Below are 23,992 nucleotides of genomic sequence, written 5' to 3'. Positions count from 1 at the left end.
CCAACTGTACCATGCTCATGATGATCACGCCATATATCACAATGATCTGAGCAAAAAACACGACTTCACTGCGGGGTAACGTCATGCCAAAACAACACCAAGGTGAGTGTCGGCGCTGGTGATGACGAGGTGCAGCAGCAAGGGGTGGTTCATCGGTACCCACGGATGCTGAGAGGCTTCTCTGCAGAGGTGATGACGGTGGTGGTGGTGGTGGTGGTTCTGTCATCGCGTGTGTCCACCCTCTGAATGAGTCTGAGAGACAGCATGCTCCTTATTTTATCTGTAAATGATCTGCAGGGATCCACGAATTAAAACTGGCAGGGTAGCCAGTCCATTTCACCAAGACCTCTTCTTGACCCTGTTTCGGTCCTGGACGTCTTTTCAGCACGCGATCCACGGCATACACATCGTCTGTTTTCAAGATGGGTTGTATTTCTTCAGGGTAAAAAGTTCCTTGGAGGACTTCACCATGATCATCTTTGATCCGATACACAGGAGGTGTTCTCCCAGTCACCAACCGATCCACCGTAAACAGTTCAGTGGTCCAATTGGGGAGATAACCTTTCTCAAAGGTGCCTTTGGTTTTGTTCAGACGTACACGGGTGCCCGGCAGTAAAAGAGAGGGGGATCTTGTCTTGGGGGACGACAGTCTTTGTGTTGTTATTTTCTTTTTGCTCTGAAGCCGTTGTTGTTGTTGTTTTTCCTCCATTTAGTCTAACACCCGAATTTCTGACAGGGGATCTCCTGGGAGGACGTCCACAGGTCGCTGGCCAATGGTCCGATGCACACGACGGTTGTACGACTTGATCAACTGGGGTAAGACTTTCAAATAGTGTCTGGTCCCATGCTGTGTAAAGTATCGCCACATTTTATTTTTCAGAGTCCTTTGAAACCGTTCCATCACGGCTGTTTTCGTTTCAGGATTTTGACTGGTGTAGAAATGAATGCCATGCTTCGCCATGAGAGCCTGGAAAGGACGGTTGACAAATTCTCTGCCTTTGTCTGTTTGCAATTGAGCAGGGAGTCGATCTTTGGCTTGTTGCATCAGCAAGGTTTGAAAACCTTTGGTCAAAGCAGAACTGCTCTTGGCCTTCAGGGGTTGCACCCATGCCATCTTTGAAAACACATCGATCACGCACAGCAGATATTTGAATCCTTCGTTGTCGTCTTGAAAGGCAATCATGTCACTCAAGTCTGCTTGCCACAGTTCATCGACCCCTCCCACACGATAGTGGTCTCTCGGAAAGGAGCGTCTGGCTGGTTTGTGCAAGGTGTAGGTACTTTTGGTTAGCAACCAACGCTTGATTTGACTTTGCGATGGCATGGTTTTCTTCTTGCTTTTACTGGTTCTTGCATCTTGAGCGTGGATGTGTGCTGCTTTCCACAAAGGTCGCCAGCCTCCAAAACTTGCAGGATGTTCAGGATGAAAGTAAGTTTTTTCCAACCAGGTCGTCCAAAGGGAAGTAGGAAATCCTTTGTTTTGTTTCCCTGCAGCAGCAGCAGAGGGAAGAATGCGCTGTCGCGTCTTGGTCTGTCGCTTCATTTCTCTCAGACTGATGCCACTTCCTACATGAATGGCCTTTTTATAGAGAAGGGGAGAGATTTATTTTTTCTTAGGTGGTGCTAAAGGGTATCCATGAACCTCGCCTGTTGATGACTCTGTCCTGTTTGGTATCAGATGGAGGTGGAGTCATCAACCATGGGGTTGACATCACATCTTTTTCTTCCTCCACTGGTGGATCCAGTTGCCACGAAGGAGGTGGGGGTGGCATCTCATCTTCTTCATCTTCTTCTTCTTTCGCTTGTGGATCCAGCTGCTGCCTCCTTCTTCTTCTCTCTTTGTGACTTTGCGGGGAGAACGTGGGGAGGGAGAACTGGGTTATGGGTGTTTCTGGTGTGGCATGAGGATGGTGTTGCTGCTGCTGCTGCTGCTTCTGCATCCATTGCCATCATTGAGGATTTCCAATTATTTCATGTGGGACATGACTGTTGGCCAAATGGTGACTCAAAATGGTCCAACCTGCAGGTCCCTCTTTGGTTTTCCGGTGACGCACTAAATCGTTGATCAAGTCCACCATGTGTGTGCCAGGTACAGGTTTCCCTTCCACGGTCAGGGTTCCCTCTGGAGTCCAACTCAAGTCGGGATTGTTTTGAATCCTTGTCATCAAGTTCATGGCTTTACTGGACATGGCTTTAGGAACACTCATGACCACTTCGTCTATCACTTGTTGAGGAGGGGCAGGTCTACCTGTGGTGTCCATTGTTGATGGTGATGACGGTGGTAGTTGTGGTGTCACTTTGGGTTGTAGTGGTTTGATGGTGTTGTTGTTGCTGTTGTTGTTGTTGTGCTGTTGGCGCTGCAACTCTAGCATGTGTTGCAACAGTTGGTTGTATTCTTGTTCCCACATGTGAAAAGGCTGCTGTGACCTCTGCATCAATGCGTCCCTCTCTTCCAAATTTTGGAGACGTTTCTTTTCCAAGAGAGGGGTATGAAGTGTCTGACGATGACGTTGTTTGGTGGCCTGTAGACTTTGCCATGTGTCTTCAGACACCAACACCATCTTGCGTGCGTACTTCATGGTGGCACACCACACACTGATCCCAACCTTCCTGGTGTCAGACCATTTATTACTTTCCTCCAAACAAAGAGGCTATAACCAATAAGAGGTATGAGTCCTCCTTATAATCCTCCTCCATGGTGAAGAAGTTTACGTTTCTTGCTTAGAGGTGCTTGTTTTTTCATGAGCGTATTCAAGACTTTACCGTGTCGTTGCAAGTTTTGACGTTGCGTCGTGGTCATGGGAATATTGCCTGCATACAAGTTCACCACACATTCACAAAGGGCACGGATGAGATCAGTATGGGCATGTTTGAGAATGGCTTTGCGCATCGCTGGAGCGGGAGCACACAAATGACACAGAGCGTGTTTCTGTTTCCTGAGGCACTGAGACATCTTTCTTGCATGTAGGTGTTAGCCTGAATGAGTCACCTGATCTGCAGCTTCTCTCTTTTATCAGGCAGTGGCAGGAGGGAGTTGCAACTGTTGATCTGCCTTCTTGGACTTTCTTTGGGTCCGCATGTGCACCAATCGTCTGAGAGCATCAGCTTGATATGCTTTCATGACATTTTCATAAGCCTTTACTTTTGGCTTAGTAGTCATCGTTGTTGATGTTGTAGGTCGGTGGCGCCTGGTGTTACCCTGTTTGAGGAGTGGTGCTTGAAGATAATGTTGCCATTGCAACAGAATGCGTGTCAAGACCCCTGCAAGTGTTCCACTACCACTGCGTTGCATCAGGTAGTCAAGACGTTCATCCATAGGCAGACGTGGATTGACAATTTTAGTCAGGGTATCATTATGTTTCTGCAACCATGTCTTATGTTGAGCTTTCAATGGGATGTGTCCTGCTCTCAGGTTCCGCACGACAATCGCAAACCACTGCAAAAGACGATTTCTTCCTTTGACGGCAAGGGTTGTCGCATCCCTTGTCGGAAAAATAGACCGTCTCTTGTCTTTTTTCTTCCTTTGTGGGGGCTCCTGCTGCTGCAGACGTTGAAAGCCTTGAAGATCAAGTGGCGGTGAGGGTGCTGATGAGGAAGGCCGTTGTTGTTCCTGACGATGCTTGTTCAAGGGTACCATCGAAGAGTAAGACGGACCTGGCGTGGACTTCTGCTGCTGCTGCTGTTGCTGTTGCAGAGGTTGAAAGCGTTGAAGATCATGTGGTGACGAGGGTGGCAAAGGTGCTGACGATGTTGAAGGACGTGGTGATGGCTGCTGCTGACGATGTATGTTCACGGGTACCATTGAAGAGGGAGACGATCCTGGAGGTGAAGGAGTCTTGTGAAATACAGAGGTCACAAGTCCCTGTAGCGATGAGGGGGAGACCATACTGTCATAGACATCATTCACCATCTCTTTGTCTTTGTTCTTTCCCTTCGTAGGATGAACCTGTTTCCGTCTTTGCCCCATGATGGATGTAGGTTAACTGAAGGAAGGTCTGAGGGTTCACCTCCTTTTATGAAAGTCTCTTCATCTCATAGGATCGGCACATACACGAGGGGTAATTCGGATCTCAAAAACAGGCGGGCGCGTACGCGATGGTCCTGCAACGTGGTGGGCTTCAAGTCCAAGAACAGGTAAGTGTAAGGCTCTCGGGTAGCGTCTTCATAGGCTTCACGCAGAAAAGGTGAGGTGAGGTGAAATTGGGTTTAACGTCGCGTCCAAGATTATTGCACTTATATAGCGACGTGCATGCACGTGTATGTGTGTGTGTGGCTGCTTGTACTAGTCCGGACTGATGCCGATTTATAGTGCTAGCTCACTGAGATACCATGCCGCAGTTTAACATGAATACCCCACTCAGACACAGTATACTGACTCCGAGCCGACCAGTCCTTGTTTTAGCCCCTTAATGCCGAGCGCCAGACAGGGTAACAACACGTACAATCTTTTAACATCTTTTTGTATGACGCGGCCCGGGATCGAACCCTGGACCTTCCGCTCTCCGGGCAACTGATCCTTTCAAGCATGACCTTTCTCTTTTATCTGTTATTTTTTTCTTCCTATCTCTCCCATGACCAATACAATTTCTTATGAAAAAAAGAAACACAACGGTCGGTCCGATTTAGAAAACCGGGGCTCAGACCAAGTGTCGGAACGAACCCATCAGCACAATGCGTTTTCGACCAATCAGGAAGCAGGGTGTCAGTGCCTCTCCTATAAAAAGAGCGAAGCCACGCACACCGTCACAGTCGAGCACTGAAGGAGAGATCAACCATGTCGTCTCGATGCAGCTGTCTGACGTGCCAGACCAACAGTCAACAATGCCAGCGGAGGATGAAAGTCTATTCGTGGACAATAGTGGGCTACCCAGGGGGTGAATCGGAGACGATCCTATCGCAGAGCCCACACTGGTTTAAGAACAAGTCTGAGGCTATGTCAGCATTACAAAAAACTATTCAACACGGAATTGACATTACCGACTGTTGGGGTGGTGCGTATTATTATCTAGTATCGAGATCAAGGAAAGTAATGTAATCAAGGTGACAACCCTTGTCCAGCTTGTTTCCAGTTTGTTTCCCAACGGCTCTTTTCAGGGCCACCCATCTCTCCCGAAAGAACGCTTTCCTCCTTTGCTTTGACGACCCCTCCAACCCCCACACAGTGAACCCACCCCCCGTCTCCTCCCTCCCTCCCTTCACCACCACCCTCCCTTCACCACCACCACCACCCCCACGTCTATGTGTAGAACAACAACAACAACAACAACAAAAGATTTTTGACGCGCTTCTTTCAATGTCGATCCTGTTCACCTTTTACGTGCGCTTCTCCGGGTTTTCCCCTACCTCCCCGGAAACGGATGCGCTGCCATCTTGGAGGCGTGCGCCACCGGAAACGGAAGTGCCGCCATCTTGGATACGCGCGCAAGTCCCATCATGCACTGCGCGCATGCGCAGTCACGTGACCAAACCGAAACCGGAAGTGACGTCACAGATCCTCTCGACCAATCAGAAGCCAGGAGCGGTCCCATACTGATGTTACTAACTACTCATCAAAGTTTGTTTAGAGTGTTTAGAAAGGCAAAGAACATCTTTCTTGCCTGTATGGCAGGTAATGATTTCAGAGACGAACAATGTCAGACCGTTCACACAACACAACCCTATTTTCTCCAGTTATCTTTTTGTATTTGTAACCCAATGTATGCAACAGCTGCCATAGTTTGTACTTTGTAACAAGTAAATCTTAGGGACAGGTACTTATTTTCTGAGTGCAGTTTAACAATTGCACGTCTGACTTGATCCGTCTGAAAACTGTCTAATTTATCAACCTTGCGTGGTTTTGACATGTTCCCTACCTCCTTGGCCTGACTATTTGTATCCTGTCGACTAACAACATTTTTAAGTTTCTGAGGGGACATACCAAGAGCTTTTGAAGCTCGTTTCAAGAATTTATTAATTGCATAAAAAGGCTTTGCTCTTTCTGCTTCACTTCTAAAGAAATCATACACATTCAACATCAACTGTTTAACATCTGCTGAGTGGCGCATCTTGTCATTGAATGAACACGGTCACTGTGTAGCACGTGCAGACCGTGCTTGCGCTGTGCCTTCCACGGTTTGTCCCCCGACGTCTCATGTACACATTTCTATACAAAATTACATGACAGTTTCTTAAAGAACTTCATCCGTCATGGGTCTTAAAATAAACAAAATTCAGATTTTGTTGGGTACAGGGTATTCATGTTCAAGTACCGTATTGATGTTTCATACACTTTTCTGGATTTCGAGTTATTTTGCAATTCATCATTCTCAAACGGAAATTACTATTTAGTAGGTTTGTTTGTTTGTTGTTTAACGCCGCACTCAGCAATATTCCATCTATATAACAGAGGTCTGTAAATAATCGAATCTGGACCAGCCAATCCAGTGATTGACATCATGAGCATCGATCCACGCAATTGGGATACAATGACATGTATCAACCACGTCAGCGAGTCTGACCATCCGATCACGTTAGCCACCTCTTACGACAAGCATAGTTGCATTTTATGGCAAGCATGGGTTGCTGCAGACCTATTCTACCCCCAGATCTTCACGGGTCTGGATTTAGAAAGTGAAATGTTTCCATTTAAGCAATACCTCCTTAAGCAGGAACACCAGAAAGTGGCTTCTTGTTCTTAAAAATAAGGATTTTGTCGGGAATTTTCACAGTCGGAGGTTCTAACACGTAAACGGCAACCAAATGGTTAACCAAACACTTCTATCTCTATAAAATCCCTAGTATGCAAAAGGTTATCATTTATGAAAAAATAACAATTATTGGTTGACATATATTTAGATACAATGTGCTCATCATAATGTGAGTGACTGAGTGGTAGTTTCTTCAATTTTACGACAGCAGGGGTGAGAATTACTTTGACTTACACTGCAGGAGTACTTAATCAACTCCGCTATGAATCGCACCATAAGGTTACACGTGATTACAGCAGATCCATTGCATAACATTGACTGCTTCACGTATGACTGGGGCGGTGGGGAAGCGAAGTCGTTAACGCGTTGTGAAGGCCATTTCTGATGTTCCCCCACCGTGATATTGTTGGAGCCATATAAAGACAGGAACCCAGTCTGTGGCGTAATAACATCGTTGGATATTGCAATCCCATAGTGGTCTTTTAAATACGCATTGAAATATGATTTAGGTATGGTTGTAATTGAACAGATGTAGGCGGATAACAAAAAAATCAATTGTGATAAAAACGACTAAACCCTTTCCATATATCAGGATGTCTCTACTTAAAGCATGTGTTTATGAATCACTATCAATTACACGTTTAGAGAGGAGACTGGCATACCCATGTGCATATGTAACGGTGTAGTCATACTCCAGTTGCAGTCTCATTAAAGCATTTTCTTATTTCATTTTTGAAAAGGTTATTTCGTCTCGTGCATTAAGGTGGACCATGAATCTCTAGCGTCCGCGGCCAGAGGATACCACATATTCATGACCCTGTAAGCCAATGAACGTCACTGTAGCATCCCGCCACACTGCAGGCTTGTAATGTTCCAGGTAAGAGATGCAGACTTGGATCTGTCGCCGTAGATACGTCCCCTCCTCGTCTGTCTCTCTACCTTCGTGGCCAGTCTGGTCCAAGGGATGACCAAGAGAGGTGTTCAGAGATTAAAACGTAAACTACCAGCACAGAAGTTACCGATCACGCCTGTTCTTCTGAAGAATTAAACCTGACACTCAGTTCAACACTGCTTTCTGGGAAGCCTGTGTAGCGAGCTTTTTCCCATTTTTAAGAAAATCGAATCTGTTGCCTTCCAATGTGACAAATCAAAGTCCCGACAAGAAGTTGTGTATTGTTAACAGTTTTGGACTGAACGCTATTCTTGACTCCCTTGATAAGCCCTCTGGGTGGATTTTAAGTAAAGTAATTGTGCACCTGGTTTCAGCGTCTTCAGTCTCAGCCAAAGCTCAGAACATGATAGTTTAATTAACAGAATTTTATGTGGAACTCCCACGTTACCAGCGAAGTAGTTTAGCTTCTCTTCGTTGTGGTTCTCTTAAACAAGAAATATAAACGGGCAGATGCAGTAATCCTCCTACTCCTCCGACAGAAAGATGTCTGTAAAAAAAAGTCTGTAAATAATCTTGTCTGGACCAGACAATCCAGTGACTGACATCATGAGCATCGATCCACGCAATTAGGATACGATGACATCCAACAACCAAGTCAGCGAGCCTGTCCACCCGATCCCCTTAGTCGCCTAGTACGACAAGCACAGTCGCCTCTCACGACAAGCATAGTCGCCTTTTACGGCAAGCATGGGTTGCTGAAGACCTATTCTACCCCGGACCTACACAGGTCCGATTCTTTCTGTATGTATGTATAAATCCTACGAACCATAGGACCACATGGATAGGGTTACGCTACCCGATAAAAGATATTCACGAAACATAGAACACATTCCATTGAAGAAGTGCAGTGTACAATGGCTTTCGTAAGACCCCGCTCTGAATAAGTTTACATATACTAGTATTTGTAGACTTGTCATTGGCAACGACCCAAATATAAGAACACAAAAACACAGTGGAACGTGTGACATAAACGTTCAAGCATAGGATGTTTGTTGCAACGCTTTTTTCTTTGTATTTGAGTATATTTGAACCCTGTGGCGATGTATTTCTGCATCCACCTCAATAACAAATCATGTCATAGATAAACAATGCAGTTTACATTTACTCTTATTTCAGGTTGAATATCAAAAGAAATCGAAAACTGTTTTAAATAGTCAGAGCATAGTTCATAGTTTCGTGAAAATTTGTATAAAGTCAATCTTAATAAGGGAAATGTAACGTCTTTAGCCGTATGAATATTATCATTTATTCCAATACTCTTATTTCTAAAAAAGGCAACTTCCTCTGACGGCATGGGACTTTGCTCATACTATGAAGAACCTGTTGGTGCGTGGCTGCACGTGAGTGCGTGTGTGCGTGTGTGCGTGTGTGCGTGTGTTCGTGTGTGGGTGGGTGCTTGTACTAGTCCAGACTAATGCCGAGTTCATAGTGTTAGCTCATACCATGCCACAGTTTAACACGAATACCCCACTCAAACACAGTCTACTGACTCAACCCGACCTGTCCTTGTTATAGCACCTGAATGCCGAGCGCCAGTCAGCGTAACAACAAAGGCAGGAAACGTAACATCGCGAAAACCTCACGGGTGTATTCAGGGATTAGTGTAGGTTTACCGAAATGCGTGCCCACGAGATATAGTGGATGAGGTTCCTAGCATGATCAAACAACCTAGTCTGGTCGTTAAAGGCGACCAAACTTTTGGAAAATAGTTCCAACATGGTGACTGTAAACAAGAGGGTACCTGCAATGGAGTGATTTGTGCCAACGGTAGCTTTCGTCACATTAGATGCACTTTAGTAGTGATCTGTCGTCTTGAATAATCACAGACTGCTACCAGATTACCAATTTTCTGCAGCCTCTCCGTCTGAGAAGGCATCAATGGTTGACGTCTTCGAGCTAGAATGTTAACATCATGTGAGGGTCATGTGATAGCGAGGTCGACGGGTCAAATATAATCATGGCTTACAAAGACTACGAGTCACCAAAAGTCTATTTTCAGAGAAAAAGGTCGATCGTGTCCATGGTGGGTCAGTTGGTTTGGTGGAAAAGCCATTAAAAGCATGAGGGCAGTAAGCTACGTTCTATTAGTCTGACAAAGCTTTCATTCGAAATGAATTCCTTGCAAATCATCTTTACGTTACGTATCAAGTGGCGGTTATCACCTGGAGTGAAGATCCGGGTTAGAATAGTTCTAAGCTTGTCGTAAGTCTAACGGGAACGGATGGTCAGGCTCGCTGACTTGGTTGATGCATGTCATCGATCCCGTCTGTCACTGGATTGTCTGGTCCAGACTCGATTATTTACAGACCGCTGTCATGTAGCTGGAATATTGCTGAGTGCGGCGATAAACAACAAACAAATCTGGAGCAGGTAGCGAGGCTGTTTCCAAAATCGTGGAATAATCAACGTTATTAATACTAGTGACCAAACGTACTTTATTATATGACAGTAATATCATGTTCAAAGATACTTCAGAATCTAAATTATTATCACTATTTAGGACCTTTCTTAGCACAACACCCAGATCAAGAAAACAAGCAAATTTGCATATCATGCACATGCATGTAAACAGAGAACCCCTAGAAGGTGTGTGCTGTAAAAATACTGAGATAAACACATACTGTCGGGTTGTTCCTGTTGTTATGCAGTGGATTAAAGGAAAAGCGGATTGGAGAATAACTGCTGTTTAACTTTGCATTTGCATTACGTGCACGTTTAAATTGAGTGAGTATGGTTTTACGCCGCTTTTAGCAATATTCCAGCAATATCACGGGGGAGGACACCAAAAAATGGGCTTCACACTTGTACCCATGTCGGTAATCGAACCGGGGTCTTCGGCGTGACGAGCGAACGCTTTAACCACTAGACTACCCGACCGCCACACACGTTTCGAAAGGAGACTGGCATACACATGTGCACATGTAACGGTGTAGTTATGCTCTAGTTGCAGTCTCATTATAGCATTTTCTTATTTCATTTTTGAAAAGGTTATTTCGTCTCGAGCATCAAGGTGGACCATGAATCTGTAGCGTCCGCGGCCAGAGGATACCACAAATTCATGACCCTGTAAGCCAATGAACGTCACTGTAGCATCCCGCCACACTGCAGGCTTGTAATGTTCCAGGTTAGAGATGCAGACTTGGATCTGTCGCCGTAGATACGTCCCCTCCTCGTCTGTCTCTGTACCTTCGTGGCCGACAGTCTTGATGATCAGCTTCCCCAGCGTCCTCTTGTTGACTTCCTGCACTTGAAGCTGAAACAGGAAATACGCATCGATAAATGACTTTCGTCAACTTCAACCTGCATACACGACATCGACATGAGTATTTGTTTGTTTTGTTTGGTTGTTGTAAACAATCGAGTCTGGACCAGACAATCCAGTGATTGATATCATGAGCATCAGTTATTTGGGATACGATGACCTGCATCAACCAGGTCAGCCTGTCTGACCACCCGATCCCGTCAGTCGCCTCTTAGGACAAGCATAGTCGTCTTTTACGGCAAGCGTGGGTTGCTGAAGACCTATTCTACCCCGGAATCTTCACGGGTCTGACCAAGTTCAGTTTATGTTGTGGTGCTTCCATACAATGATTATGTTCTTTAAGGTCGTGTCAGTGGGGAGAACTACGAACTACAAAAGAAAAGTTAGGAATACAAAATAAAAGATGAAACTAACTGCATACGGCGAGCTGCGAAGTAATTTCTCCTTGCTCATTAAATGAAGAATAAACTTGAGACATAATGCTTGAAATCCATCTGTGCGTGTAAATTTAATATTCTCCTGAGGCGTTACTGCTTCGTTTTCATTATAAATCATAACATTTTATATAAACCTGAGAAAGGTGAATAATTGCGTGGATCGATGCTCATGATATCAGTCACTAGATTGTCTGGTCCAGACTCGATTATTTACAGACTGTCGACATAGCTGGAATATTGCTGAGTGCGGCGTTAAACAGCAAGCCAACCAACCAACTAAACTTGGTCTAAGTGACATATCAAATGATGTCACTGTCACTGGGTCGAAAACCAATCTAGTCACGGCCTGGTGATCACACCGCTCCTCCGCTTAATTTTCCCGGCTTCCGTCACCATTCGGAAAAGTCCGGCAGTCATCGTCATCCAGTGTTTTTGATTTCCTTGTCAGAGAACAAGTGACCTTAAGTAAGGATAAGATATATGGATGAACAATTTCTATATTACAAATATGAGCGACGTTTCGGTGTAGGTTATAACTCCGTTATCAACCAAGTGATGTACAGAGTTTGGTTGACAAGTATTTATACGGGATAGGAGGCAGTGTTTCCTCATTTGAGTAGGTTGAAGATGCAGTTACACTGGCGTGGGGAAGCCTGTTATGTACACAGAAGGATAGAACATATTTCCCGGTGTAGCCTGTTGTATGGTTTGTTTGTTTGTTTGTTTGTTGTTTAACGCCGCACTCAGCAATTTTCCAGCTATATGACGGCGGTCTGTAAATAATCGAGTCTGGACCAGACAATCCAGTGATTGACAGCATGAACATCGATCCACGCAATTGGGATCGATGTCATGTATCAACCAACTCAGCGAGCCTGACCACCTTTTACGACAAGCATAGTCACCTTTTACGACAAGGATGGGTTGCTGAAGACCTATTCTATCTCGGAATCTTCACTGGTCGCCTGTGATATGAATCAAAGGGGGAAGCCAGTAATGTAAACAGTAAAAAGGATTGTGGCTGATTGGGGTCTTCGATGAGTTGGTGGTACACCGGTGGTATGTCGTAGCCTTGGTCACGATTGATTGGTGGTTGGAGTTGGAGTCTTTTGATGTTGATGGCTTCTTGTAGTTTTCTGATTTTGAAGTCTTTGAGGTTGGTATGGCCTCAACTGCGATGGAGAGGTGTCTGATTCAGCGACGAATCAAGATTTCTCCTCCGTCGAGAGGATGGAAGACCACGTCGGGGAGAACGTTATGCCGGAAACTGCGTACAGGAAGTGGACATGTTTGGTGGGGGTAGCGTTATGATGTGGGCGGATATCTCTCATCTTGGCAGGACAGGTCTGGTCCATATCCAGGTCAATTTTACGGCTCAACGATACAGCAACGAAATTCTCCTACCACACGTCCTCCCAATTGCAGCAGACGGCAACGGTGTATTCAAGCAGGACAATGCTCTACCGCATACGCAACGGATCACAAGAGCCTGTCGACATTTTTCTCCCCTGGTCCTCCAGATCCCTGGATTTGAATCCGACAGAGCACCTGTGGGAAGAATTGGATAGACGGCTACGCCGACGTCGACCACAACGGCAGACGTTGCAGCAGTTGGCTTTTGCGTTGCAGGCCGAGTGGGCGACCATTCCCCAGGATGTGATTCGCATACTCGTCTCTGTCATGGACAGGAGATGTCAGGACGCTATCGATTCCAACGGGGGACATATGCGTTATTGATGGTAGCCGACCTTCACCATGGACATTTCCTATGTACCGATAACTGAGATGACTACAATCATCAAGTGTTCTCTCTTCAATATCTTTGCTGAATATCTTGTACTGTTCCTCGTTTAAATATATTTTCCTACCTTTACGCTTCGTGATTTTTTAAGAGTACATTATGACAGGACAGAAGTACTCACCAAAACAGTTGGAGCATGCGCTGACGATTTCTTTTGATATTCAACCTGAAATAAGGGTGAAAGTAAACTGCATTGTTTATCTATGACATGATTTGTTGTTGAGGTGGATGCAGAAATACATCGCCCGGGGTTCAAATATACTCTTTAGGGAGTAGGGAGTCATGAACTAGAAATGTTAATACCAAGTATTAGAACAAAGATAAGTGTTGCAACAAACATCCTATGCATGAACGTTTATGTCACACGTTCCACTGTGTTTTTGTGTTCTTATATTTGGGTCGTTGCCAATGAGAAGGCCACAAACAAATAAACATATCTCCTCCGCGTTTGCCATATTCGGAAAGGGGTCTTACGAAAACTATTTTACACTGCGCTGTTTCAATGAAATGTGTTCTATGTTTTGCATGACCAGATACTTGAAATGGTGTACGCGACATTACAGTCATGTTTATCAGAATGGCAACCAGTCACCAATTTATGGCAGAATGTTCATTTGCCCGACCTACCATCACAACTGTAATGTCCGGACGAACCTATAGCGTTCCCATTCAGAGGGCATGAGGTAAACCACAATATATTATGCCTTTCACAACTTGAATGAATGAACCTTCCACGAAATAAACTTGTCGAAATGAGAATAAATATACCTACTTCAGGAACATATTAAAGAACACCGCAAACCCCTTTCCACGGTCAAAAGAAAGTCGACTGTACGATTCTGACTGTATTATAAACGTGTGTTTATGAAATACTTTCAAATGGGGATGATACTAGGTGTTCGCGTCGTGAAACAACAGACAACATTACAGAATCTACTTACCGTGTTGCCCATGTTCAGGTCGGATCAGATGGATGTGGTGAGCGGCCGAGTCACTGTACTCAACTGACAACCATAAACCTTTCGTGGAAAAATATTTATAGAATTAGTGCTTCCCGTAAGTAATCATTTCTGTCTTAATTAGAAATGTTCCAGGATTCTTTGTGAAATATTGCTGTGTAATGAAACCCAGTTAGCCATGACCTCGTTTGTCTGGAAGCTCCAGGTTCCGGAAAATTGCTGTTATGAAACTTCACAAAAATACAAGGACTAACTCCATATCCATCGTTCGTTTCGCCCGGAAAGTTCAAACAACAGTTAAGGTCATGAAAATCTCTTCGAAAAAGGGAAACGGTATAATCAGTACAAATATTATTTTATGATGAAACTAGAATTATTGTGACATCCATAAATTCTCTTCCTTATTTACTGAGGGGGCGCGATTCGCTGTGAAGAGTTGCGTCCCTTGGCCACGCCAGAAACCTATGATTGTGGGTTCGTATCCCGGTTCGCCCAAATCATGTTTCTAGGTTTGTCAATACAATACCCGTGCTCGTGGGTTTCGCCGAAGTGCATCACTTCGGGCTTTCCTCCCACTTTGAGCTGACTGTATAACTGTAATACGGTTAATAGCGGTGTTAAACCCAACTCACTAACTCCTTATGCACTGCCCAGGTTTATACAACACGGTTGTAATGCTCCAGGCTTGACTTGATTTTTCGTGTTCTTTTTCTTATCTATTGTTGTGACATACAGCGGTATGTGGCGCTCAAGGGCTTTTTACTTCTAGTCCCTGTGTAATGTTATCAACACTTGTGGCAAGCCGATATCTAAATGCAAAAGATCCCTCCGCTCCTCCTAAATGAATATCCTCTGTAATCTTAAGGTGACAACCCACACGCCTCTAACACACGGCGCAACGACTTGACAAACGTACCGGGCGAAGGGGTGGGGTGTGGTGGGGTGTGGTGGGGTGTGGTGTAGTGGGATGGGTCGGGGTGGGGTGGGGTGAGGGGAGAGGAGTGGCACACAGTTCATCCGACCTTTGTCAAAGAATGAGAACATATGGTATGCCATGGGTATCGCAATTCGGCAGATTGTGAAGCTGTTCCTGGACCCAAGGTTGACCCGGCCATGTCACACAATGAGATTTGCAGAATCTATTCACCAACGTGAACAGTTTTAGAAGCACTTTATCACTATGCATGTGGCGTCAGAATACACAACTGCTTGTCGGGGCTTTAATTTTTCACACTGGAAGGTAACAGAGTCAACTTTCTAAAAAAGCTGCCCAGGAAAATATGTTGACAGGTGTGGTCATATCTTATTTTTTTACGTATTTTGAAGAATAGTAGGCGTGATCGGTAAAATCTGTTCTAGAGTTTACCTTTTAGTCTCCAAACACCTCTCTGTGTCATCCCAGGGACCAGTCTGTGAGAGGACTCTCTAGTCCTGCGTCGACGTGCACTATGCTAATGATATTCAGTTGATTAGAAAGACCAGAAACGCAATATATCTCAACACAGCAAGACCCGTGAAGATCCGGGGTAGAATAGGTCTTCAGCAATCCATACTTGCCGTAAAAGGCGACTATGTTTGTCGTAAGAGGCGACTAACGGGTTCCGGTGGTCAGGCTCGCTGACTTGGTTGATGCATGTCATCGTAACTCTATTACGTTGATCGATGCTCATGATGTCAATCCCTGGATTGTCTGTCCAGACTCGATTATTTACAGACCGCCGTCATATAGCTGGAATATTGCTGAGTGCGGCGTTAAACAACAAACAAACAAACAAACAAACAAAAATATGCAGGCAGGGGAGATAATCCATAACGCAGACAAAATTGGATGTTGCACTTTGACATTTACCTTGGCGCTCACTGCATTAGCGATTTGTTTGCAATTTTAAAAAAAATCTAAATAGTTGAAGTATGCAGCCACTGGTACTGTAACAACAAAATGATTTCATGTCGCGTAAGGGGTTGAAGTAGCGTAAAATTATTGTCCCCCTAACAGGGTATGTCAGTCCCACATCATTCAATGTATTGTTATGCATACCAGAATTTTAAAACGTAGTATTTTTGTCATTTTAATCTAAGGCTTAACTGGTAAACTATCGCCAGTGACTGAAGGGATGATATAAATTAAATCCAGCCAGGGCCCATGCAGGAAGCAAAGGCACTGTAAGTCCCCATGGTCCCTGGTATGGTGATCTCCCATTAGTTACTGACGATCTCTAGCCCATTTTTATATTGTGTTGTAAATTCTTTCTGCTTTTATATGTTCCTCAACTAGCTTTAATACACTCTGTGATATTCTAGTTATTGTACTGTCCTTTGATGACAGGTTTTTATAAAGTATATATACTTATATGTTATTAATGTATTAATTCTCGTCACGATATGGCTGAAATATTGCCGATGTGACGTTAAATACTCACTCACTCACTCATGTCGCGTAAGAAAGAATAATTGGTATAGTTGACAGCCACATCCCGTTTTGTCGATCAGGTAATCTGACACCTGGAATATGTCGCACTGAAAGCTTAACACTGTGTCCAGCGGCTAACCAACACAGTCAGGCTATAGACCGAAACAGGCTATAACGTCACGGTTGAGTGATTTCTATATTTGAACAATATAGACTTTTCATTTCTTAGTAGCCAACATTTGTTGAAGTGTTGCCAACATCTGGCCATAGATATGCCTGCTCGCTCTTGATTGGACGTAGTCATGACAACCCATGTAAACCTTCCGGGTACATTCTGCGTGTTATTGTCGGTCAGGTCAAGTTCAAGTGTATCCTCATAAATCACAACATGTGATACAGAGAGGATATAAATACATCTGTACACATATACAGACATAGATATGTTCAGTGAGAATTCGTAGATTGTAATAATAAAGCTTGGAGTTGATTGCTTAACTCTAAGTATACGCTTGAAATATGTCAAATGGATTCTTTCAATCATAACTGACTTTACAACGCCCCGCAGTTCAGAGGCGTATAATATTGGTTGAATGGTGTGGTATGGTTATCGAATTATGTTAATAGACTAAACTTATGCATCATGCATTTTGAATCTCTGTCCGAGTCATTATTAAGATAATTAGCAACTCTATCACATCGATTGAAGTGGGTGAGGTGAATTGGGTTTAACGTCGCGTCCAAGATGATTTCACTTATAGAGCGACGTGCATGTACGTGTGTGTGTTTGTGTGGCTGCTTGTACTAGTCCGGGCTGATGCCGATTTATAGTGCTAGCTCAATGAGATACCATGCCGCAGTTTAACATGAATACCCCACTCAGACACAGTATACTGACTCCGAGCAGTCCTTGTTTTAGCCCCTTAATGCCGAGCGCCAGACAGGGTAACAACACGTACCATCTTTTAACGTCTTTTGGTATGACGCGGTCGGGGATCGAACCCCGGACCTTCCGCTCTCCGGGCGGACGCTCTACAACTAGACCACGGAGGCGGTCTCGATTGAAGTAGACTGTAACTGTCAGTCGAGACAAAGATGGAGTCGATACTGCGATAGACGATGTGCAATTTTGTTCACTAGGATGGGTCGTATCGAGGATATTCGTGAACGATCATCAGTCAAACTCTCTGACCTTTCTCAATGCATTCTCAATGTATTCTCAATGTCCAAGATTAAAGCGTCTAAATGATCAGATGTTTGTGACAACAGGGCCGTGATTAAGACACCAAGACGTTCGTGCATAGCGGGAGTAAACCCCCCAATCAGACTACAGATTGGTGGCTGCTACTATTTTGCTACATTGGCTATGTATAGTTCGAGAAAGATAAAATAAGCCCAACATATGTGGAATACACTATAAACTATCAAATGATATATCACACATACAGTCAGACGCCGTACAACTCGCTCACAGTGATCACAGCCCAGGAACAAACTAAAACGCCCCAACCCTAACCCCCTTATCCTCCTGAATTATATTTTTGGGCTGGGTGGGAAACCCATGCAGCTGTAAGAAAACAATTCGCCGAAACCATCACAGTTACTGTCACAACAATTAAAATACTGAGAGAACTCAGACATTAAGTATTAATATTTCTCCACTGTTATCCACTCAGTGTATCAGTCGATATAGTTCTAAGTGAACGGTTGTCAATGTATCATTAATTATAAGTGGACACACCTGACAGCACTGTGTAACTGGGGGCTAGACATCTACAAATAACGGATCAATATCATGCAACGACACCTGAATAAGTGGACACACCTGACAGCACTGTGTAACTGGGGGCTAGACTTCTACAAATAACGGATCAATATCATGCAACGACACCTGAATATGGAAACTTTAGGTGTCGGCCACACGCGAAGAGACCATAACGTGATTATTTTATTCGTCGTAGTCCCACGATGTTACACTATGAAATGACATCATTTGCAAATTAACAAATGCAGTCTGGTCAAAGTCCGAAGATTCTGTTTGTGATACAATAAGCAGTGTAAATATTTTCCAAACTCCCATGCACACACACACCACCACACAAACACACACACACACACACACACACACACACACACACACACACACACACACACACACACACACACACACACACATGATTGTTTGCCTAACGTAGCAGGTTCCCTTTGACGTCGGCGTACACTTCTCGATGACATGCATCAACCAAGTCAGCGAGCCTGACCACCCGATCCCGTTAGTCGCCTCTTATAACGACAAGCAGAGTCGCCTCTTACGGCAAGCATGGGTTGCTGAAGACCTATTCTACCCCGGATTGCATTCACGCAAAGTGGAGACGTTACGTGTTACTGTAAATAATGAAAATCAACAATACCAACGGCTCGGCCCGATTTTGTTGACCTTTCAGCGTATGGTCATAAGTAAGCATGACCTCGCTGTAACCCGCACGGAGGAAGTGCATAGTGTATGTGCAATGATTTGGGTGTGTTGGTGCGTTAGGTGGTTGTCCCCAAGCCGTTATATCTGTGGCAGAGAATGACCAGACTAGAATATTAGGAATTATTTAATCTTTGTGAATTTGTAATTCCCTCTATTTCCTTTTCAGGGTGCCACAACACAACTTCCGGGACACCTGGATGTGAGTATGAAGCCAAAACAATGCTTTTTGGGCTATCAAGTATCTTCTTTCATCACTAACGTTGCACTTAATCATAATATTCCAAAACATGAACGCATGGATTGGTTTATGTGGGGGTCCAAAGAGTTCTCTATATTTGAAGTTAACACGTCCCATTTTAATTCTGGAAACCCAAAAGTCCAGAAACTCTGCGGTCTTTGCCCAGTCTGGTTAAAGGTATTTACAAAATTAAACATGCTGTTTTCATGGGAACATACCAAGGAAGAAAAAATGAAAAAAAATGTGTTCAAAAACCCAATATTTACACTATTTCGCCCACGGGCCTGCCCATGGGCCTGCCCATGGGCGGAGACTGGCCCATGGGCGAGAATATGTTCCTTTACCCAAAACTCATGTTTTTGTTTCGCAAATACATTAAATGTATTCATTCAAGTATCATGACACAAAATTTAACTCATTTTAACTTAATTCAACGATTTAATAGCGATATTGAAATATTTCGCCCATGGGCGAGAAAAAAGGAATGGCCAATGGGCAGGCCCATGGGCGAGAATATGTTCCTTTACTCAAAACTCATGTTTTTGTTTCGCAAATACATTAAATGTATTTATTCAAGTATCATGACACAAAATGTAACAAAATTAAACTCATTTTAACTTAATTCAACTATTTTATAGCGATATTGAAATATTTTGCCCATGGGCGAGAAAAAGGTTTGGCCCATGGGCGAGAATATTTTCCTTTACTCAAAACTCATGTTTTTGTTTCGCAAATACATGCGGGTGTTCTTACCATTTTCATCGCACATAATGTAACACAATTTTACTTAATTCAGCTATTTTATAGCGTTATTGAAATATTTCGCCCATGGGCGAGAAAAGGTTTGGCCCATGGGCGAGAATATTTCCCTTTGCTCAAAACTCATGTTTTAGTTTTGCATATACATAAAGGTGTTCTTAGAAGTTTCATGTCACATAATTTAACAAATTTTAACTTAATTCAGCTATTTTACGGCGTTATTGAAATATTTCGCTCTGGACGAGAAAGATTGGCCAATGGGCGAGAATATTTTCCTTTGCTCAAAAGTTTTAGTTTCGCGAAAATACATTAAGGTGTGTCTACAAGCATGACACATGATTCAACTATTTTACGGCGTTATTAAAATATTTCGCCCATGTTTTCATCAGTCCCTTTAAAGCATCAACTAACCGTGTGCAAAGTATATTGTATCGTGTTAAATATACTTTATATTATATCATTACATTACTATTTAAAGATATACCTGCTGTCGGTCAATTACGATCTACCACACCACGTGTGAATAAACAGTTATGCAGGTGTTGCCGTGGGGAAAAAAAACCTAACCTGAAAATGTTTATTTTTTTTGGTGGATACATGTTTTACAAATGTTCGTTAATATGTGGATATATTAAGCACAAAGACAAACAAATGTTTATGAAAGATGAATTAGTGCCTTGAAATATTCATCAAGATGTGTATCATCGTTTAATGGGGTAGGTATGAAATATACAGGTACGCGTGCGCGTATTTTAATGAAAAAAACTATTCGTCTTTTATTGCATTACGTTTGGCTGAATATCTTACATTCTAACAAAATCTCGAAATAATTATTTAATTACATGCGGTGACGAACTGACCAGTGGGAATTTTGTTTCAATGCGATTGAGGAAAACGTGAGTGAATATTGTGACACAATCGACTTTAAACCGCACAGATGTATCTTCAAATGTGTTACATCTATAGATTAGTATTATATCTACCTATATACCACTTTATAATGTCACGGTACATCAGTATTTAAAGAAAACAAGGGGCTCAAAGTGAAGCACTTTTACCGTATTTTCTTAAGAAAATCCAAGTCAGAAGTGTTCAGTCCGACTTGGCCCGTGCTGTCAAAATCAAATTAAACCTCACAGATGTGTCATCAAATGGATTCACATCTATAGATTAGTATTATATCCACCTAAATACCACTTTATAGTGTCTCAGATGGCTGCACTTAAAGAAAACAAGGGGCTCAAAGTGAAGCCCTTTCACTCTACATTCTCAACATAGTCTCAATCAGAAGTGTTTGGCTTGTGTTGGGTCCGACTTGGCCCGGGCTGTCAAAATCGACTTTAAACACACAGATGTATCTTCAAATGTGTTTACATCTATAGATTAGTATTAAATCTACCTATGTACCACTTTATAATGTCCCAGTGTATCGCATTTAAAGAAATCTGAGCCGTTAAAGTCAAGCACTTTTACTGTATTTTCTTAATACAAAATGTCAAAATCAACTTAAACCTCACAGATGTATTATCAAATGGATTCACATCTATAGCTAAGTATTATATCTACCTATATACCACTTTATAATGTCACGGTACATCGTATTTAAAGAAAACAAGGGGCTCAAAGTGAAGCCCTTTCCCCTCTACATTCTCAACATAGTCTCGATCAGAAGTGTTTGGCTTGTGTTGGGTCCGACTTGGCCCGGGCTGTCAAAATCGACTTTAAACACACAGATGTATCATCAAATGTGTTTACATCTATAGATTATTATTAAATCTACCTATGTACCACTTTATAATGTCACGGTACATCGTATTTAAAGAAAACAAGGTGCTCAAGGTGAAGCCCTTTCCCCTCTACATTCTCAACATAGTCTCTATCAGAAGCTTGTATCTTCAACTCTGCACAGCGAATCGCGGCGTCTTAGACGACTGGGCCACCCGTGCCCCCGACACACAAGAGACTAAGTAACATCCACGCATCATTGGGAATATCAAAGTAAGTTTATACAGCAAACTACGGTTATAACGAATTCAAATGGAACATTAATTGTAGATCGTAATGATTTAGTTCGCAAGACAATGGGCAATGGGCAAGCATCGTGTCCTGGAGATGATGGAATCAAATTTCACACCAACCGTTAACTATGGCAAAACTCAACGATCGTGTCAATTATGCAAAGTGTCATTAATTTGACTTGGGGTGTGTTATTCATGATGCAGTGTAATATGATCTGGACAGTAAAGCAGTAGAATAACGTGAAACAAATTATTCATGATAATTTCCGTCGTTGTGTTCATGGCTATTCACAGTGACAAACATAAACAGACGGCAGACTATCGTTGTCACAACATAATATCCCCTTGTTCAAGTTGGCGATATAATTTATTCATCTGGAAGATATTGGAATTCAAACCACAGTGAATTACACTACGCTTCAGTGCATTTTTACAAAATAAATCATATGAAACCCATACCTATTGCTGATGTGATCTCTGCTGTCACGTTGTCATTTCCAGTTTGGTTGTCTCAAACAACAATCAGTAACGTAATCAGTGGCGTTGCTTTTCAGAGGCCTATTCGGGTGCTATTGTGGCCTTACAGTAATAGTGATCGCTAAGCACGCCGCAGACTCGAGTTCCAATTCAAATGTGTATCTTACTCATTCCAGAGAAAAAGTGTGTCAATGTAAACACAACAGGTTCTCAGGATTCGGATTTAAGTCCCAAAAGGAACAGAGGCTGTGTGTGTTTTGACTAAACACGTTATGCCATATAACACAATGCGGGATCTCAATATCCCCAAATCTAAAAAAATCCACAAAACAATTGTATTTATGTTAATGTTTTAATTCTTTAGTTACCGCGTCCCTTTCGCGCGTCAATGCGTTTATAGCAATTCCACTGTTGTAACAATCGTTATATCAAACTGGTGCAGAGTCTTGGGGAAATGTAATGACTGCAATACAATCAAGCATGTCAGAAGAGATACGTCGTTCCTTTTGTGAAACCATTAAAGTCTGTAAGTGATCAATCACATATTCTTATTTGATAATATTTCTTAAGAAAATACAGTAAAAGAGCTTGACTTTAACGGCCCAGTTTTCTTTAAATGCCATACACTGTGACATTATAAAGTGGTATATAGGTAGATATAACACTAATCTATAGATGTAAACACATTTGAAGATACATCTGTGTGTTTAAAGTAGATTTTTACCGCCCGGGCCAAGTCGGTCCCAACACAAACAAGCCAAACACTTCTGATAGAGACTATGTTGAGAATGTAGAGGGAAAAGGGCTTCACTTTGAGCCCCTTGTTTTCTTTAAATACCGCGATCTGAGACACTATAATGTGGTATTTAGGTAGATATAATACTAATCTATAGATGTGAATCCATTTGATGATACATCTGTGCGGTTTAATTTGATTTTGACAGCCCGGGCCAAGTCGGACCGAACACTTCTGACATAGATTTTCTTAACAAAATACAACATTTGTTTGTTTTATCGACATTTCAAAGGCCTTTGATAAAGTTAACCGTGATTGCTTATGGTACAAGCTCAACAAACTCGGAATTAAAGGAAACTTTCTAAGAGCTGTGAATTCAATGTACGCCTCAACGTGGTCTAGAGTCAGTGTCAATAATTGGTACACAAACCAGTCTACTCTGGTGTGCGCCAAGGGTGTGTGCTTTCCCCTACACTCTTTTCTGTGTATATCAACCATCTTGTGGATGAAATCAACTGTCTGAATTGTGGGATTAATATAAGTAATTATCAACTAAGTGTTCTGTTGTATGCAGACGACATTGCCTTAATTGCACCCGACGAAAGTTGTCTACAGAAGATGTTAAATTGTGTAAATACCTGGTGTACTAAATGGCGTATGTCTGTTAATTTGAAGAAAACACAAGTTATCCATTTCCGGTCAAGAGGTTCCAGTATATCAGGTGTTACTTTCACTATCGGTGAAAATGAAGTGTGTTATACTCATGCATATAAATATCTTGGTG

General features: G+C 42.9%; 1 protein-coding gene across 2 annotated transcripts in view; it reads left to right on the top strand.

Annotated features, from left to right (window-relative positions):
• The window catches only part of LOC125376907, a 99,541-nt gene that overhangs the window by 30,064 nt on the left and 45,485 nt on the right, over nt 1–23,992 (top strand). For both annotated transcript variants that reach the window (XM_048389397.1, XM_048389396.1), the window contains exon 4: nt 19,147–19,179. In XM_048389397.1, the coding sequence (XP_048245354.1) occupies nt 19,147–19,179 (33 nt within the window). The remainder of the gene's footprint in view (nt 1–19,146; nt 19,180–23,992) is intronic.

This window comes from Haliotis rufescens, unplaced genomic scaffold (genome assembly GCF_023055435.1).
Source record: "Haliotis rufescens isolate VD_foot unplaced genomic scaffold, xgHalRufe1.0.p SCAF_8, whole genome shotgun sequence".
Lineage (NCBI taxonomy): Eukaryota > Metazoa > Mollusca > Gastropoda > Lepetellida > Haliotidae > Haliotis > Haliotis rufescens.
The sequence above is the reverse complement of the archived record's forward strand: the minus strand, read 5'-3'. Positions and strand labels throughout refer to the sequence as shown.